The following is a 20,024-nucleotide window of genomic DNA, read 5'->3' on the forward strand; positions in this document are numbered from 1 at the left end:
TTCCTGGCCTTGCTTGGTGACATGTAAGCATGAACTTTGTAGAAGGGCTGCTTCTATTTGAACACAAGGACCTGATTTTAGTGGTGGTGGATAAATTCACTAAGTATGCTCATTCATCTCTATTAAACACCCCATTTCAGTACAGTCAATTGGAACGGCCTTTCTAGGCAACATACTCAAATTTCACCATGTAAGCATGGACTTTGTGGAAGGACTACTTCTATTTGAACATAAGGACCTGATTTTAGTGGCGGTGGATAGATTCACTAAGTATGCTCATTAATCTCTATTAGACACCCCATTTTAGTACAGTCAGTTGCAAAGGCCTTTCCAGGCAACATACTCAAATTGCATGGATTACCTGCTGTGATAGTGACTGGTAGATACATAATCTTCACATATCACATGTGACAATCCTTGTTTAAGATACTTAGAGTCAAGTTTCATATCACCCTCAATCTAACGGCCGGACAAAGAGAGTCAATCAGTGCCTAGAATCATATTTGAGGTGCATAGCTTTTCAAATTCAAAAAAAGTGGCACTCATGGCTAGCTCTAGCAGAGTGGTTCCTAAAAAATGGCACATTTTCAGGCATTGTATGGATTTCCCCCATCACTCGTAGCCCTGAAACTAGTCTGCATGAACTCATTTCACTAGATTCAACGAACTTAGTGCAAAACAGATAAATAGCCACTCAATTGCTTAAGGTTATTACAAGAATATGCCACGATGAGGCAGTTTGCTGACAAAAAAAAGAATTCCTAGAGAATTTCTAGTGGGTACAATGGTCTACTTAAAGATTCAACCTTATAGGCATACTTTCCTAAGCATTCACAGACATTTGAAACTACACAAGTTCTATCGTCCATTGAGAAGACTTGAGAAAATAGAAAACTCCTCTTACAAATTGTTGTTGCTAGAAGGTTGTAAATGTTGGGGAACGCAGTATTTCAAAAATTTCCTACGAACACGCAAGATCTATCTAGGTGATGCATAGCAACGAGCGGGGAGAGTGTGTCTACGTACCCTCGTAGACTGAAGCGGAAGCGTTTAGTAACGCGGTTGATGTAGTCGAATGTCTTCGCGATCCAACCGATCCAAGTACCGAACGCACGGCACCTCCGCGATCTACACACGTTCAGCTCGGTGACGTCCCTCGAACTCTTGATCCAGTTGAGGCCGAGGGAGAGTTCCGTCAGCACGACGGCGTGGTGACGGTGATGATGAAGTTACCGGCGCAGAGCTTCGCCTAAGCACTACGACGATATGACCGAGGTGTGTAACTGTGGAGGGGGGGGGGGCACCGCACACGGCTAAGACATTGTCTGTTGTGCTATTGGGGTGCCCCCTGGCCACGTATATAAAGGAGGGAGGGAGAGAGGAGGCCGGCCAGGTTGGGCGCGCCAAGGGGGGAGTCCTACTTGGACTCCTAGGATTCGGCCCCCCCCTTTTTCCTTTCTCCCACCGGAGGGAAAGGGAAGGAGAGAGAGGGGGAAGGAAAGAGGGGGGCCGGCCCCCTCCCCTAGTCCAATTCGGTTTGGGCAAGGGGAAGGGCGCCCCTCCCACGTGGCCCTTTATCCTCTCCTCCAATAAGGCCCAATAGGTACTCCGAAAAATACTCTTGGCCCTTACTTCTCCCGGCGAATTCCCGTAACTCTCCGGTACTCCGAAAAATACCCGAATCACTCGGAACCTTTCCGATGTCCGAATATAGCCTTCCAATATATCGATATTTACGTCTTGACCATTTCGAGACTCCTCGTCATGTCCATGATCTCATCCGACACTATGAACAACCTTCGGTACATCAAATCACATAACTCATAATACAAATCGTCATCGAACGTTAAGCGTGCGGACCTTACGGGTTCGAGAACTATGTAGACATGACTGAGACACATCTCTGGTCAATAACCAATAGCGGAACATGGATTCTCATATTGGCTCCTACATATTCTACGAAGATCTTTATCGGTCAAACGCATAACAACATACGTTGTTCCCTTTGTCATCGGTATGTTACTTGCCCGAGATTCAATCGTCGGTATCTCAATACCTAGTTCAATCTCGTTACCGGCAAGTCTCTTTACTCGTTCCGTAATGCATCATCCCGCAACTAACTCATTAGTCACATTGCTTGCAAGGCTTATAGTGATGTGCATTACCGAGAGGGCCCAGAGATACCTCTCCGATACACGGAGTGACAAATCCGAATCTCGATATATGCCAACTCAACAAACACCTTCGGAGACACATGTAGAGCATCTTTATAATCACCCAGTTACGTTGTGACGTTTGATAGCACACAAAGTGTTCCTCCAGTATTCGGGAGTTGCAAATCTCATAGTCAGAGGAACATGTATAAGTCATGAAGAAAGCAGTAGCAATGAAACTGAAACGATCATAATGCTAAGCTAACGAATGGGTCTTGTCCGTCACATCATTCTCTAATGATGTGATCCCGTTCATGAAATGACAACACATGTCTATGGCTAGGAAACTTAACCATCTTTGATTAACGAGCTAGTCAAGTAGAGGCATACTAGGGACACTCTGTTAATCTATGTATTCACACATGCACTAAGTTTCCGGTTAATACAATTCTAGCATGAATAATAAACATTTAACATGAATAAGGAAATAAATAATAACTTTATTATTGCCTCTAGGGCATATTTCCTTCAGTCTCCCACTTTCACTATAGTCAATAATCTAGTTCACATCGCTATGTGATTTAACACCAATAGTTCACATCACCATGTAATTAACACCCATAGTTCACATCGCCATGTGACCAACACTCAAAGTGTTTACTAGAGTCAGTAATCTAGTTTACATCGCCATGTGATTAACACCCAAAGAGTACTAAGGTGTGATCATGTTTTGCTTGTGAGAGAAGTTTAGTCAACGGGTCTGCCAAATTCAGATCCGTATGTATTTTGCAAATTTCTATGTCTACAATGCTCTCCACGGAGCTACTTTAGCTAATTGCTCCCACTTTCAATATGTATCCGGATTGCGACTTAGAGTCATCCAGATCGGTGCCAAAGCTTGCATCGACGTAACTCTTTACGACGAACTCTTTATCACCTCCATAACCGAGAAATATTTCCTTAGTCCTCTAAGGATAATTTTGACCGCTGTCCAGTGATCTACTTCTAGATCAAAATTGTACTCCCTTGCCAATCTCATGGCAGGGTATACAATAGGTCTGGTACACAGCATGACATACTTTATAGAACCTATGACTGAGGCATAGGGAATGACTTTTCATTCTCTTTCTATTTTTCTGCCGTGGTCGGGTTTTGAGTCTTTACTCAACTTCACACCTTGTAACACAGGCAAGAACTCCTTCTTTGACTGTTCCATTTTGAACTACTTCAAAATCTTGTCAAGGTATGTACTCATTGAAAAAACTTATCAAGTGTCTTGATCTATCTTTATAGATCTTGATGCTCAATATGTAAGCAGCTTCATCGAGGTCTTTCTTTGAAAAACTCCTTTCAAACACTCCTTTATGCTTTCTAGAAAATTCTACATCATTTCCGATCAACAATATGTCATTCACATATACTTATCAGAAATGCTGTAGTGCTCTCACTCACTTTCTTGTAAATACTGGCTTCACCATAAGTCTGTATAAGACCATATGCTTTGATCACCTTATCAAAGCGTATATTCCAACTCCGAGATGCTTGCACCAGTCCATAGATAGATCGCTGGAGTTTGCACATTTTATTAGCACCTTTAGGATCGACAAAACCTTCTGGTTGCGTCATATACAACTCTTCTTTAAGAAATCCATTAAGGCATGTAGTTTTGACATCCATTTGCCAGATTTCATAAAATGTCGCAATTGCTAACATGATTCGGACAGACTTAAGCATTGCTACGAGTGAGAAAATCTCATCGTAGTCAACACCTTGAACTTTGTCAAAAACCTTTTTCACAAGTCTAGCTTTGTAGATAGTAACTCTACTATCAGCGTCCGTCTTCCTCTTGAAGATCCATTTATTTTCTATTGCTTGCCGATCATCGGGCAAGTCAACCAAAGTCCATACTTTGTTCTCATACATGGATCCTATCTCAGATTTCATGGCCTCAAGCCATTTTACGGAATCTGGGCTCATCATCGCTTCCTCATAGTTCGTAGGTTCGTCCTGGTCTAGTAACATGACTTCCAGAACCGGATTACCATACCACTCTGGTGCGGAACATACTCTGGTTGACCTATGAGGTTTGGTAGTAACTTGATCTGAAGTTTCATGTTCATCATCATTAACTTCCTCACTAATTGGTGTAGGCATCACTGGAACTGATTTCTTTGATGAACTACTTTCCAATTTGGGAGAAGGTACAATTATCTTATCAAGTTCTACATTCCTCCCACTCACTTCTTTCGAGAGAAACTCCTTCTCTAGAAAGGATCCATTCTTAGCAACAAAGATCTTGCCTTCGGATCTGTGATAGAAGGTGTACCCAACATTTTCTTTTGGGTATCCTATGAAGACGCACTTCTCCGATTTGGGTTTGAGCTTTATCAAGTTGAAACTTTTTCACATAAGCATCGCAACCCCAAACTATAAGAAACGACAGCTTAGGTTTCTTGCCAAACCATAGTTCATATGGTGTCGTCTCAACGGATTTAGATGGTGCCCTATTTAACGTGAATGCAGCTGTCTCTAATGCATAACCCCAAAACGATAGTGGTAAATCGGTAAGAGACATCACAGATCGCACCATATCAAATAAAGTACGGTTATGACATTCAGACACACCATTACGCTGTGGTGTTCCAGGTGGCGTGAGTTGCGAAACTATTCCACATTGTTTCAAATAAAGACCAAACTCGTAACTCAAATATTCGTCTCCACGATCAGATCGTAGAAACTTTATTTTCTTGTTACGATGATTTTCCACTTCACTCTGAAATTCTTTGAACTTCTCAAATGTTTTAGACTTATGTTTCATCAAGTAGATATACCCATATCTGCTCAAATCATCTGTGAAGGTCAGAAAATAACGATACCCGCCGCGAGCCTCAACACTCATCGGATCGCATACATCAGTATGTATTATTTCCAATAAGTCAGTTGCTCGCTCCATTGTTCCGGAGAACGGAGTCTTAGTCATCTTGCCCATGAGGCATGGTTCGCAAGCATCAAGTGATTCATAATCAAGTGATTCCAAAAGCCCATCATCATGGAGTTTCATCATGCGCTTTAGACCAATATGACCTAAACGGCAGTGCCACAAATATTGCACTATCATTATCAACTTTGCATCTTTTGGCATCAATATTATGAATATGAGTATCACTACGATCGAGATTCAATAAACCATTCACCTTGGGTGTATGACCACAGAAGGTTTTATTCATGTAAACAGAATAACAATTATTCTTTTGACTTAAATGAATTACTGTATTGCAATAAACATGATCCAATCATATTATGCTCAACACAAACACCAAATAACATTTATTTTAGGTTCAACACTAATCCCGAAGGTAAAGGGAGTGTGCGATGGTGATCTTATCAACCTTGGAATCACTTCCAACACACATCGTCACCTTGCCCTCAACTAGTCTTTGTTCATTTTGTAACTCCTGTTTCGAGTTACTAATCATAGCAACTGAACCAGTATCAAATACCCAGCGGCTACTATGAACACTAGTAAAGTACACAACAATAACATGTATATCATATATACGTTTGTTCACTTTGCCATCCTTCTTATCCGCCAAGTATTTGGGGCAGTTCCGCTTCCAGTGACCATTTCCTTCGTAGTAGAAGCACTCAGTTTCAGGCTTGGGTCTAGCTTTGGGCTTCTTCATGGGAGTGGCAACTTGCTTGCCATTCATCTTGAAGTTCCCTTTATTTCCCTTGCCCTTTTACTTGAAACTAGTGGTGTTGTCAACCATCAACATTTGATGCTTTTCTTGATTTCTACCTTCCGATTTCATCATCACGAAGAGTTCAGGAATCTTTTTCGTCATCCCTTGCATATTATAGTTTATCATGAAGTTCCAGTAACTTGGTGATAGTGACTAGAGAACTCTGTCAATCACTATCTTATCTGGAAGATTAACTCCCACTTGATTCAAGCGATTGTAGTACTCAGACATTCTGAGCACATGCTCACTGGTTGAGCTATTCTCCTCCATCTTGTAGGCAAAGTACTTGTCAGAGGTCTCATACCTCCCGACACGGGCACGAGTCTGAAATACCAATTTCATCTCTTGGAACATCTCGTATGATCCGTGGCGTTCAAAACATTTTTGAAGTCCCGGTTCTAAGTTGTAAAGCATGATGCACTAAACTATCAAGTAGTCATCATACCGAGCTTTGTCAAACGTTCATAATGCCTGCATCTGCTTCTGCAATAGGTCTGTCACCTAGCAGTGCATCAAGGACATAATTCTTCTGTGCAGCAATGAGGAAAATCCTCAGATCACGGACCAAGTCCGCATTATTGCTACTATCATCTTTCAACTTATATTTCTCTAGGAACATATAAAAAATAAACGGGGAGCTACATCGCGAGCTATTGATCTACAACATAGATATGCTAATACTACCAGGACTAAGTTCATGATAAATTAAAGTTCAATTAATCATATTACTTAAGAACTCCCACTTAGATAGACATCCCTCTAGTCATCTAAATGATCACGTGATCCAAATCAACTAAACCATGTCCGATCATCACATGAGATGGAGTAGTTTTCAATGGTGAACATTACTATGTTGATCATATCTACTATATGATTCACGCTCGACCTTTCGGTCTCCAGTGTTCCGAGGCCATATCTGCATATGCTAGGCTCGTCAAGTTTAACCCGAGTATTCCGCATGTGCAAAACTGGCTTTCACCCGTTGTATGTGAACGTAGAGCTTATCACACCCGATCATCACGTGGTGTCTCGGCACGACGAACTGTCGCAACGGTGCATACTCAGGGAGAAAACTTATACCTTAAAATTTAGTGAGAGATCATCTTATAACTCTACCACCGAGCTAAGCAAAAAAAGATGTATAAAAGATAAACATCACATGCAATCAAAATATGTGACATGATATGGCTATCATCATCTTGTGCCTTTGATCTCCATCTCCAAAGTACCGTCATGATCTCCATCGTCACCGGCATGGCACCATGATCTCCATCATCTTGATCTCTATCAATGTGTCGTCACATGGTCGTCTCGCCAACTATTGCTATCGCATAGCGATAAAGTAAAGCAATTATATGGCGCTTGCATCTTATGCAATAAAGAGGCAACCATAAGGCTCATGCCAGTTGCCGATAACTTCAACAAAACATGATCATCTCATACAAAAATTTATATATCATCACGTCTTGACCATATCACTTCACAGCAAGCCCTGCAAAAATAAGTTAGACGTCATCTACTTTGTTGCTGCAAGTTTTACGTGGCTGCTACGGGCTTAGCAAGAACCGTTCTTACCTACGCATCAAAAACCACAACTATTTTTTGTCAAGTGTGCTGTTTTAACCTTCAACAAGGACCGGGCGTAGTCACACTCGATTCAACTAAAGCTGGAGAAACAGACACCCACTAGCCACCTATGTGTGAAGCACGTCGGTAGAACCAGTCTCGCGTAAGCGTACGCGTAATGTCGGTCTGGGCCGCTTCATCCAACAATACCGTGGAATCAAAGTATGCCATGCTGGTAAGCAGTATGACTAGTATCGCCCACAACTCTTTGTGTTCTACTCGTGCATATAACATATACGCATAGACCTGGCTCGGATGCCACTGTTGGGGAACGTAGTATTTCAAAAATTTCCTACGAACACGGAAGATCTATCTAGGTGATGCATAGCAACGAGCGGGGAGAGTGTGTCTACGTACCCTCGTAGACCGAAAGCGGAAGCGTTTAGTAACGCGGTTGATGTAGTCGAACGTCTTCACAATCCAACCGATCCAAGTACCGAACGCACGGCACCTCCGCGATCTGCACACGTTCAACTCGGTGACGTCCCTCGAACTCTTGATCCAGTTGAGGTCGAGGGAGAGTTCCGTCAGCACGACGGCGTGGTGACGGTGACGATGAAGTTACCGGCGCAGGGCTTCGCCTAAGCACTACGACGATATGACCGAGGTGTGTAACTGTGGAGGGGGCACCGCACACAGCTAAGACATTGTCTGTTGTGCTATTGGGGTGCCCCCTGGCCACGTATATAAAGGAGGGAGGGAGAGAGGAGGCCGGCCAGGTTGGGCGTGCCAAGGGGGGAGTCCTACTTGGACTCCTAGTCCAAGTAGGATTCGGCCCCCCTTTTTCCTTTCTCCCACCGGAGGGAAAGGGAAGGGAGAGAGAGGGGGAAGGAAAGAGGGGGGCCGGCCCCCTCCCCTAGTCCAATTCGGTTTGGGCAAGGGGAAGGGCGCCCCTCCCATGTGGCCCTTTCTCCTCTCCTCCAATAAGGCCCAATAGGCCCATTACTTCTCTCGGCGAATTCCCGTAACTCTCCGGTACTCCGAAAAATACCCGAATCACTCGGAACCTTTCCGATGTCCGAATATAGCCTTCCAATATATCGATCTTTATGTCTCGACCATTTCGAGACTCCTCGTCATGCCCGTGATCTCATCCGGGACTCCGAACAACCTTCGGTACATCAAATCACATAACTCATAATACAAATCGTCATCGAACGTTAAGCGTGCGGACCCTACGAGTTCGAGAACTATGCAGACATGACCGAGACACATCTCCGGTCAATAACCAATAGCGGAACCTGGATGCTCATATTGGCTCCTACATATTCTACGAAGATCTTTATCGGCCAAACCGCATAACAACATACGTTGTTTCCTTTGTCATCGGTATGTTACTTGCCCGAGATTCGATCGTCGGTATCTCAATACCTAGTTCAATCTCGTTACCGGCAAGTCTCTTTACTCGTTCCGTAATGCATCATCCCGCAACTAACTCATTAGTCACGTTGCTTGCAAGGCTTATAGTGATGTGCATTACCGAGAGGGCCCAGAGATACCTCTCCGATACACGGAGTGACAAATCCGAATCTCGATATATGCCAACTCAACAAACACCTTCGGAGACACCTGTAGAGCATCTTTATAATCACCCAGTTACGTTGTGACGTTTGATAGCACACAAAGTGTTCCTCCGGTATTCGGGAGTTGCATAGTCTCATAGTAAGAGGAACATGTATAAGTCATGAAGAAAGCTGTAGCAATGAAACTGAAACGATCATAATGCTAAGCTAACGAATGGGTCTTGTCCGTCACATCATTCTCTAATGATGTGATCCCGTTCATCAAATGACAACACATGTCTATGGCTAGGAAATTTAACCATCTTTGATTAACGAGCTTGTCAAGTAGAGGCATACTAGGGACACTTTGTTTGTCTATGTATTCACACATGTACTAAGTTTCCGGTTAATACAATTCTAGCATGAATAATAAACATTTAACATGAAATAAGGAAATAAATAATAACTTTATTATTGCCTCTAGGGCATATTTCCTTCAGTAAACTACACCCTACTTTTCCATGTGAGTAAACTTAAGCAATACATTGGCCCCGAAGTGATTTCTACTCCACACCTGCCTTTGGTTGATGATCAAGGACACATCATAATGGAGCTACAAGTGATTTTAGTAAGAAAACCCGTTCCAAGGCCACAATGAGATTTCAGTGTACTGGCAGTGGTAGTGCAATGGTTGGTGCAATGGGTTAATGTGCCTACTAAGGAGGCAACATGAAAGGACTCTGCATTTATCTATAAGATTTTTCCCGCTTTCCACCCTTGAGGACAAGTCTGATCTTCAGAGGGAGGTATTGTCACGCACAGACCTGCATTTACATTATGAATGACCTTTCAGCCAAGAGTGATCCAAATTCGTGAGTAGTTAGCATGCGGTATTCTGTGTGATCCTTCGGATCTTGGGGTTTCCGGCATGTCCCCTTTAAAACATGTCACTCTGTACATATTTCCCACTTAATAAAAGGGCAACGCTCCTGCTGGTTCCTCAAGAAAAATACGAAGATCTTCTTTAGTTAGTTGTTCACTATCCAGAACGCTCTTTGTATCAAGTTGTAATCGGGTTGTAATTCTACCCGCCACCAAGTGGTTGTCACTACTTCCCCCTTTTTAAGCTATAGAACCCTAGCTAGTTTCCTCTGAACCCGGGGTTAGTTCTTGCAATCAGACTCTGAAATGCATGATTTCTATCTCTGATCATGATAGTGGGACAAAAAAATGATGTGAGATCTTTCATTTGTTTACATTGTGATGGCCAAGTGCAAAAGGCTGATAACAACAACCCGGCCCTGATCCTGATCCGAAGGGAAATGTACCCATGGTTCGGTTCTCAGATTGAAGGCCTCCGGGTCTGTGCTAACCTACGCACGCGCAGGTCTGCCCGATTGGGAACCGAAAATCGCAAACCAAAACGCAATCGCCAAGAAAGAGAAAAAAAAGCCTTCATATCCCAAACAGCGTCGTGTCTGCAGTGCACAGCTAAGAGCAACTCTAGCAGACCCCGCAAAACGCCCGGCCTGCAAAAATTCCGGCAAGTATGTGGGCTCGGGCCAATTTTGCGGCCAGAACAGAGCCCGCATACTCGCCCGCCCGCAAAAACTTTTGCCGCAGCCCGCAACCGCACCCCCCGAGCGCTATAAGTGCGGTTCCGCGACCCTTTTGCGGGTCCAAACCCTATCCCCCCACCGCCGCGAGCCACCCGATTCCCCTTTCTCCTCTCCCAATTTCTCGCCGCCGGCGACCCTCCGCCCCGCCTCCAGCCGCCATGTGGGGGCGAATGTGGAGCTCCGGACGCGGCTCCGGCAGCAGATCCGGCCGGGAGAGGGACCCGGAGCGCGAGCGGCGCGTCCGGTCCGACGGCGCGAGGAAGCGCAGCACGCGGAAGTGGACCAACCGCGGGCTTTCGCCGCCGGCGAGCTTTGACCGCCGCGAGACGGTGGAGTACGACCGCCGGCGCGCGTCGTTCTCCTCCGCGTGTTCTTTGTACGCCAGATCCTCCTCCTCCTCCGCCGCGGGCTTCCTCCCCGTGAAGAGGGAGTGGTCGGACGAGGAGGAGGAACCGGAGCCGCCGGCGCCGTTCGGCTTCGTCCCGGTGAAGGAGGAGCCCGAGGAGCCCGCTCCGCTCGGCCGCCGCGGAGTCATCGGGCCCGAGGACTACGTTGCGGAGTTCGACGCCGTCACCGCCGCCATCGCCGAGCGGAGCGTGCGTGAGGAGGAGGAGCGCCGGCGCCACGCCGAGGAGCTCGAAGCCCTCGAGTGGCGGCAGGTGGTCGCCGACAACGTCGCCGCCAACGAGAAGGCGGACGAGTGGCGCCGCATCCGCGCGGAGCAGGCGGAGAAGTACGTCGATCTCTGCAGCTCCGGCGAGGAGGATTGAGTGTCCGGCTTCTCTCCGGCGTCGTCCAGTTGCCGCGACCTCATCGCCGTCAGATCCGACCCCCTAGTACTAGATTAACGTAGTATGTAGTATAACTATGCTTGTAGTTTGTGATGAACTATGTAGTATGCGATGAACAATGTAGTATGTGATGAACTATGTTCGTGCAATTTCTCTCGCAAAACAATTTTTTTTAAATTATACAAGTTTAGATACGGGTTCTGCTCAGCCGCGTATGTTTTTAATCCGCAAAAACGATTTTCGTGAACCCGCAGACGCGGGCGGCAAGCCAACGAAATTCGCGGCCGTGTGTGGTGTGTGCCACCCTAACTCGGATTGTCGATCTGTGGATCCTCGATCGCCTAGGTCCAGGGCGTGATTTCGACTCGAATTTGAATCCGACTCCAATCGAGGTCGCTCCTGCGTCTATTTCCACCCGAATCTCGTCGATCGATCCATCCGCTCGCCACCCACCTCCCCTCCCCTCCTCCGTCGATCCCCTGCTCCCATCGCCCTCGCCTCCACCGCGCGCGCATCCCCCTCTCCAGCAACCGAAGCTGTTCGTCCGTCGGGCTAGCGCGATGGCCGCCCGCAAGCGGCCTGCCGCCGCCCTCGACGCCGGCCACGCCACCACGACGGCGCCTCAACAATCGCCGGCTTGCTGCAAGAGGAGCCGCACCAAAATCAGGAGCACCGCGGAGTACGAGGAGGAGACCCGCCTCGGCGAGGGCGGCTTCGGCTGCGTCCTCCTGGCGCGCCACCGCGCCACCCGCAAGATCGTCGCCATCAAGTACCTCTACTGGCCGGACGGGTCCCAGCAGCCCCCCAACGCCGCCGAGCTTCTGCGGGAGGCCCGATTCCTCGAGGCCTGCGACGGGAACCCGTACGTCGTCGGCTTCGAGGGCCTGGTGCGCGACCCCGACAACGGCGCCTTCGGCCTCGTCATGGAGTACGTCGCCGCGCCGAGCCTCCACAAGTTCCTGCGCAACAGGCGCAGCGGCCAGCCGCTCCCGGAGTCCACCGTGCGCGCCATCATGTGGAAGCTCCTCACGGGTGCCAGGACGATGCACGACCGCCACGTCGTCCACCGCGACATCAAGCCCGGCAACATCCTCGTCGGCCAAGACGGGGAGCTCGTCAAAATCTGCGACTTTGGGCTGGCGATCTCCATGTCCGAGCTGCCGCCGTACAACCAGGCCGGCACGCCGTTCTACGTGGCGCCCGAGGTGCTCCTGGGGAAGCGGGACTACGACGCGCTCGTGGACACGTGGTCTATCGGCTGCGTCATGGCCGAGATGCTCACCGGTAAGACGCTGTTCCTCGGCGATGATGATGACGACGCCGCAGATAATGAGATCACCCAGCTCTGGAGCATCTTCCGCTTGCTCGGGACGCCGGACGAGAGGACGTGGCCGGAGTTCACATCGTTGCCGCACACCGCCAAGGCCCTACGTCTCCTACCGCCGGGGCACAAGCAGAACAAGCTGCGGGAACTGTTCCCTCAAGAGAAGCTGTCCGAGCATGGATTCCAGGTGTTGCAAGGCCTTCTCACGTGCAACCCCAACCAGCGACTGACGGCGGCCACCGCGCTCAAGCACCGATGGTTTGCTGCTCCTCGTCCAGCCGCCGCCGCTCCAAAGGTCGACGCTTTGTCGTTCCCGAAAAAGAAGGCACCAAGGATCAAGTTCATCCCGCAGGCCATGCCACAGAAGAATCTACTCAAAATTCCACTCGCCGTGTGGAACGCAGCTCAACGAGTCTAGTTAAACTCTCCAGATTTAGCTGTGCCATCTATGTAAATGCTAGGATAAACTCTCGTGATGTAACTGTGCTTGGAAGTGGATGAGCCATCTATGAGCCATCAAGTAGAACTTGATCGCCGGATCGCCCATTAGTGTTGGCCTACTTTTCTGAATTGTATGTGCCATTATGCAGAGATGTGTAAATTGTGATGTAGTGTTGAGAGATCCATAAGAGTGCTGTTGTTTTACAGATGCTCAGTTGTTATTGAGTTATAGTGCTCAATTTGTGCGTTTTTTTCCAAAATCCTGAGTGATGATAAATATGTAGTACAAATGTTCTAAGCAACAGAATTTTGGAGTGATGGATGAATTGATGGTTAAAATGTCCTGCTAGTTGGTGCAGATTTTATGAATACGTAAATTTAATATTGGTACTAGTAAAGCAATTGGATTTGTTCATGTACTTCAGTGTATGTGTTTCCGGTGACTGCATCATCACCCCCCCCCCCCCCCCCCCCGCCCTCGCGTCGTCCTCCCGAGGGCGACTAGGGTTTCCCCCGCGCCGCCAACCCCTCACTCCCAGCCCCTCCTCGCCGCCACCTGAGGGGATCGACGGGCAAGCCTGGTGGGTCGTCGATGAAGGTGGCGGTGAGGTGCTGCGTTGCTTCGTGCCCCCGCGAAGGACCTGGAAGCCGGGGCGGCGGCCCCGGACGGCGAGGCGGCGCTGCCTCCGCGACTGGCGGCGCACGCAGGAAGTGGTGGCTGGCATCCTCGGCTGCCCGGGCAGCGAGGATACAGCGGGCGGTCACGGCGCGGATTCCCTCTGCCCCAGATCTGAAGGTCAGGCGCCCTCCTCCCCTGCTCTCTCCTTCCCTCCGGTCGTGCCCTTCTACGACTCTGGTCGCCAGACCCGGTGCTGGCGGGGTGCGGGTGCTCAGGTTCAAGCCCAGGGGAAACCCTTGGCCGGTCCTTCGGCCACGACGGCGACGGCGCGTGTGCGTGTCGTGTTCTTCCCTGGAGGCGCCGTTGAGGGCTCTCCTCTTCACCCCGTCCCAGACCCCGGGTGAAAACCCAAAACCCGTCTCGGGTTGGCCGGCGGCGGCGCCTAGCGCGTCGCGTCCTCGTTGGAGGCGCCGTCTGGGGTGTCTGGTTCTTCGGGAGAGGGTCGATGTGGTTGGTGGGCGTCCGTTGGTTGCGAGGCCAAGTTTGCGTTTTTCTGTGGAGGGTGCTCGTTCCTGCAAGAGTCCTTCTTGCGGCCATTGGAACGGGACCTAGTGCTCCCCTGCTCCGCCTCTTGGCCTCTGCAGCTTTCTTCTTCGGCGACCTCCCGACAGCTATCCTTCTGCGCTTGGTTGTTCAGGAGAGGTGGTAGTGCAGCTGTGGTGTGTGCCAGCGGCGTGGCGAGGGTTGTGCAATTTGTTGACGATGGGGATCCGGCTGGCGTCTGCTCTAATTCTCGGGTGAGCGCCAACGATTTGACGGTGCGAGGAAAGGGTTCCTCTTCGGCGTTGGGAGCGATGTTCTTCCCTTGTCCTTGGGTTCAGACAGTTCACACCTTTCTCTGGCTATCGGCTGATCATCGAGGCTTCTCTGTTGCTCCTCTCTCTGCCGACTATGTGCAGTAGGCTACGACACTACTAGCAGGGCTCCTCATGTATTTTTCTTTCTGTTGTAGTGTGTGTTGCATTGTTAGCTGTTCACTAAGCTCCATTGTATCTTTCGGTCGCTATTTCTTGGTGGCCTTGTGTAATCTTGGCCAGTTGATGGCTTCGTTAATTCAAAGCCGGGCTCCCCTTGAGCCTTCGTTCTAAAAAAAGTGTATGTGTTTCCACCATCTTTTTAATGCAAATTTCTATACTATGAAATATTACCTCCGTTCGGAAATAAGTAGCGTGGTTTTATTTCAATATTTGAACTAAACCACACCATTTATATTCGAACAGGGGGAGTATATATATAGGAAAAGGAAGTATGTCATGTATTTTCTTTTAAGTTAGCTACACATGGTAGTATGGTGCTCCCCTGTAAAGAAATATAAGAGCGTTTAGATCACTAAAGTAGTGATCTAAATGCTCTTATTTTTTTACGGAGGGAGTACTTGTCGGATCTTCGATACATCAAACTGTGGAAGATGACCTCCAGAGGGAATGACATTCAAGAACTTAGTTCCTTTCAGTTCAGTCATGTTCGTAGATAGAGCCAATATGGCTGCCCATGTGTGTCTGCATGAAGCCCTAGTCTCATTGGTGCACGAATGATCAGAATTCAGAACACAATCATCAAAAAGTAAGTTCCAAGATAAAAACTACAACTATGGAAGTGGCACGGAAGAAGGCATCCTTTTCCCCAACCGTTCCTCTCCAAACCTTAGGAGAGGCGATTCATGGACCCATCGTGTCACCACCTCTCCTCCGCCAACAGTTGGCGATTCCTCCACGGGCTTTGTTGATGTGGGAGTGCAGAGAGGTCCATATCTACTGCATGAAGTTGCAGGTTTCCCTGATTTGAGGCTTTTAGGTAGGTTTTTGTTGTGCGTCGCTTTGGCCCTTCTGGTGGTGGCGGTGGTGGTGCTCAATAAAGTCCCCTTTGGTGGCAACTCGTTAGTGGTGGTGGTGGCGCCAGTTCGATGAATAAGGTTCACTCAAGTCTCTCAAACTCAACAGTGCCATTTGCGGCGGCATCGATTGCTTGAGGGTGTATTTTCTCCTCGGCCATTCCGACACAGCGGCTGCTTCCCTTTGCAGTTTGGTCCTCTGGCTACGTTTCCTTCACGTCGATGCAGCTTCCGGTGCTGGTGTGAGGCCCGTGAGAAATAAGAGGTTTGGTTGCGGCTCTTCCAGTGCGACGGTTTCTTGCTTGGGCATTGGTCTGGCTAGATCGTGTCTTTGATGACTTCCCATCCGCGATCAACAATGGCAGGCTGGCTCCGGCGAGCATGCGACGGCGCACCATTGACCCGTTCGAGAGGGGGGGGGGGTGAAGGCGATACACCCCAAGGACTTCAATATATATTTTTTTCAGCGTTGTTTGTGTTACTAGTTGGTTAATAGGTTTGACTGCCAAAAAAAGTGGCGGGTAGAAGCATGGCTACATAATGTATTTAGGAAATATTTGTGCCTTCATCATATTCGGCTCCTGCTGTGTAACTAACCTAACTGAGTGATGAGTGGCAGTATTGTTATTTTACTTTACGAGACGAGCCAAAGTATTTTATCTATGTTCCTCGAGGGCTACTAATTATTTTGTGTTGCACTTTCTTTTGCATCGTTCTGTTAGATTTTAACAGAATATATTTTGATAAAGTAAAAAATCTTTTTGATTGAGGTTCCAACAATCCTCTTCAAATCAGTCTTTAATTATTGTTTTCACATTCCTCTATGCATGTAATATTGACCAATAATATTCTGAATTAATGAGAAAAGACAATCTCTATTCTATCTAAGTTTCGAAATACAGAATCATTGCTCTCATAAATCACAATAATATCATCTCTTGGTCCCCTCCGCTTATGATTGCTACCTCTTGAGCACTCCGTTGGTTTTCCCTTGAAGAGGAAAGGGTGATGCAGCAAAGTAGCGTAAGTATTTCCCTCAGTTTTTGAGAACCAAGGTATCAATCCAGTAGGAGGATACGCGCGAGTCCCTCGTACCTACACAAAACAAATAAATCCTCGCAACCAACGCGATAAGGGGTTGTCAATCCCTTCACGGTCACTTACGAGAGTGAGATCTGATAGATATGATAGGATAATATTTTTGGTATTTTTATGATAAGATGCAAAGTAAAATAAAAACAAAGTAAAAAGCAAAGGAAATAAATAAGTGTTGGAAGATTAATATGATGAAGATAGACCCGGGGGCCATAGGTTTAACTAGTGGCTTCTCTCAAGAGCATAAGTATTTTACGGTGGGTGAACGAATTATTGTTGAGCAATTGACAGAATTGAGCATAGTTATGAGAATATCTAGGTATGATCATGTATATAGGCATCACATCTGAGACAAGTAGACCGACTCCTGCCTGCATCTACTACTATTACTCCACTAATCGACCGCTATCCAGCATGCATCTAGAGTATTAAGTTCATGAAAACAGAGTAACGCCTTAAGAAAGATGACATGATGTAGAGGGATAAATTCATGCAATATGATAAAAACCCCATCTTGTTATCCTCGATGGCAACAATACAATACGTGCCTTGCTGCCCCTACTGTCACTGGGAAAGGACACCGCAAGATTGAACCCAAAGCTAAGCACTTCTCCCATTGCAAGAAAGATCAATCTAGTAGGCCAAACCAAACTGATAATTCGAAGAGACTTGCAAAGATAACCAATCATACATAAAAGAATTCAGAGAAGATTCAAATATTGTTCATAGATAATCTTGATCATAAACCCACAATTCATCGGTCTCAACAAACACACTGCAAAAAGAAGATTACATCAAATAGATCTCCACGAGAGAGGGGGAGAACATTGTATTGAGATCCAAAAAGAGAGAAGAAGCCATCTAGCTACTAACTATGGACCCGAAGGTCTGAGGTAAACTACTCACACTTCATCGGAGAGGCTATGGTGTTGATGTAGAAGCCCTCCGTGATGGATGCCCCCTCCGGCGGAGCTCCGGAACAGGCCCCAAGATGGGATCTCGTGGGTACAGAATGTTGCGGCGGTGGAATTAGGTTTTTGGCTCCTGTTCTGATCGTTTGGTGGTACGTAGGTATATATAGGAGGAAGGAGTATGTCGGTGGAGCAACAGGGGGCCCATGAGGGTGGAGGGCGCGCCCTGGGGGGGGGGGTAGGCGCGCCCCCTACCTCGTGGCCTCCTGGAAGCTTCTCTTACATAGGGTCCAAGTCTCCTGGATGTTCGTTCCAAAAATCACGCTCCCGAAGGTTTCATTCCGTTTGGACTCCGTTTGATATTCTTTTTCTGTGAAACTCTGAAATAGGCAAAAAAACAACAATTCTGGGCTGGGCCTCCGGTTAATAGGTTAGTCCCAAAAATAATATAAAAGTGAATAATAAAGCCCAATAATGTCTAAAACAGAAGATAATATAGCATGGAGCAATCAAAAATTATAGATACGTTGGAGACGTATGAAGCATCCCCAAGCTTAATTCCTGCTCGTCCTCGAGTAGGTAAATGATAAAAACAGAATTTTTGATGCGGAGTGCTACTAGGCATAATTTCAATGTAATTCTTCTTAATTGTGGTATGAATATTCAGATCCGAAAGATTCAAGATAAAAGTTCATATTGACATAAAAATAATAATACTTCAAGCACACTAACTAAGCAATTATGTCTTCTCAAAATAACATGGCCAAAGAAAGTTCATCCCTACAAAATCATATAGTTTAGTCATGATCCATTTTCGTCACAAAAGAATGCTTTCATAATGCACAACCCCTATGACAAGCCAAGCAATTGTTTCATACTTTAGTAATCTCAAACTTATAAACCTTCACGCAATATATGAGCGCGAGCCATGGACATAGCACTATGGGTGGAATAGAATATGATGATGGGGGTTATGTGGAGAAGACAAAAAGGAGAAAGTCTCACATCAACGAGGCTAATCAATGAGCTATGGAGTTGCCCATCGATTGATGTTATTGCAAGGAGTAGGGATTGCCATGCAACGGATGCACTAGAGCTATAAATGTACGAAAGCTCAACAAAAGAAACTAAGTGGGTGTGTATCCAACTTGCTTGCTCATGAAGACCTAGGGCACTTGAGGAGGCCCATTGTTGGAATATACAAGCCAAGTTCTATAATGAAAAATTCCCACTAGTATATGAAAGTGATAAAACAAGAGACTCTCTATCATGAAGATTATGGTGCTACTTTGAAGCACAAGTGTGGCAAAGGATAGTAACATTGTCCCTCTCTCTTTTTCTCTCATTTTTTGGGCCTTCTCTTTTTTTATGGCCTTTCTCTCTCTTTTTTTTAATTTTTTTATTCCTCACTTGGGACAATGCTCTAGAAAATGATGATCATCACACTTCTATTTATTTACAACTCAATGATTACAACTCGATACTAGAACAAAGTATGACTCTATATGAATGCCTCCGGCAGTGTACCGGGATATGCAATGAACCAACAGTGACATGTATGAAAGAATTATGAATGGTGGCTTTGCCACAAATACTATGTCAACTACATGATCATGCTAAGCAATATGACAATGATGAACGTGTCATGATAAACGGAATGGTGGAAAGTTGCATGGCAATATATCTCGGAATGGCTATGGAAATACCATAATAGGTAGGTATGGTGGCTGTTTTGAGGAAGATATAAGGAGGTTTATGTGTGAAAGAGCGTATCATATCACGGGGTTTGGATGCACCGGCGAAGTTTGCACCAACTCTCAATGTGAGAAAGGGCAATGCACGGTACCGAAGAGGCTAGCAATGATGGAAGGGTGAGAGTGCGTATAATCCATGGACTCAACATTAGTCATAAAGAACTCACATACTTATTGCAAAAATCTACAAGTCATCAAAAACCAAGCACTACGCGCATGCTCCTAGGGGAATAGATTGGTAGGAAAAGACCATCGCTCGTCCCCGACCGCCACTCATAAGGAGGACAATCAAAGAACACCTCATGTTTCAAATTTGTTACATAACGTTTACCATACGTGCATGCTACGGGACTTGCAAACTTCAACACAAGCATTTCTCAAAATCACAACTACTCAACTAGCACGACTTTGATATTATTACCTCCATATCTCAAAACAATCATCAAGCATCAAACTTCCCTTAGTATTCAACACACTCATAAGAAAGTTTTTACTAAACTTGAATACCTAGCATATTAGCATTATTTAAGAAAATTACCATGCTATTTAAGACTC

At 46.6% G+C, this 20,024-nt stretch overlaps 1 protein-coding gene across 1 annotated transcript; it reads left to right on the plus strand.

The window, feature by feature from the left end:
* Positions 1–11,820: 11,820 nt before the first annotated feature.
* Positions 11,821–13,504, plus strand: LOC109748388 (putative cyclin-dependent kinase F-2). The gene has a single exon (XM_020307418.3). It carries the CDS (start codon positions 11,995–11,997, stop codon positions 13,174–13,176), a length of 1,182 nt encoding a protein of 393 aa, XP_020163007.1. The 5' UTR covers positions 11,821–11,994; the 3' UTR covers positions 13,177–13,504.
* Positions 13,505–20,024: the final 6,520 nt, after the last annotated feature.

This window comes from Aegilops tauschii, chromosome 4 (genome assembly GCF_002575655.3).
Source record: "Aegilops tauschii subsp. strangulata cultivar AL8/78 chromosome 4, Aet v6.0, whole genome shotgun sequence".
NCBI lineage: Eukaryota > Viridiplantae > Streptophyta > Magnoliopsida > Poales > Poaceae > Aegilops > Aegilops tauschii.

Excerpts from the sequence above, each read along its gene's own strand:
- LOC109748388 (XM_020307418.3), top strand. The coding sequence starts at position 11,995 with ATGGCCGCCCGCAAGCGGCCTGCCGCCGCCCTCGACGCCGGCCACGCC.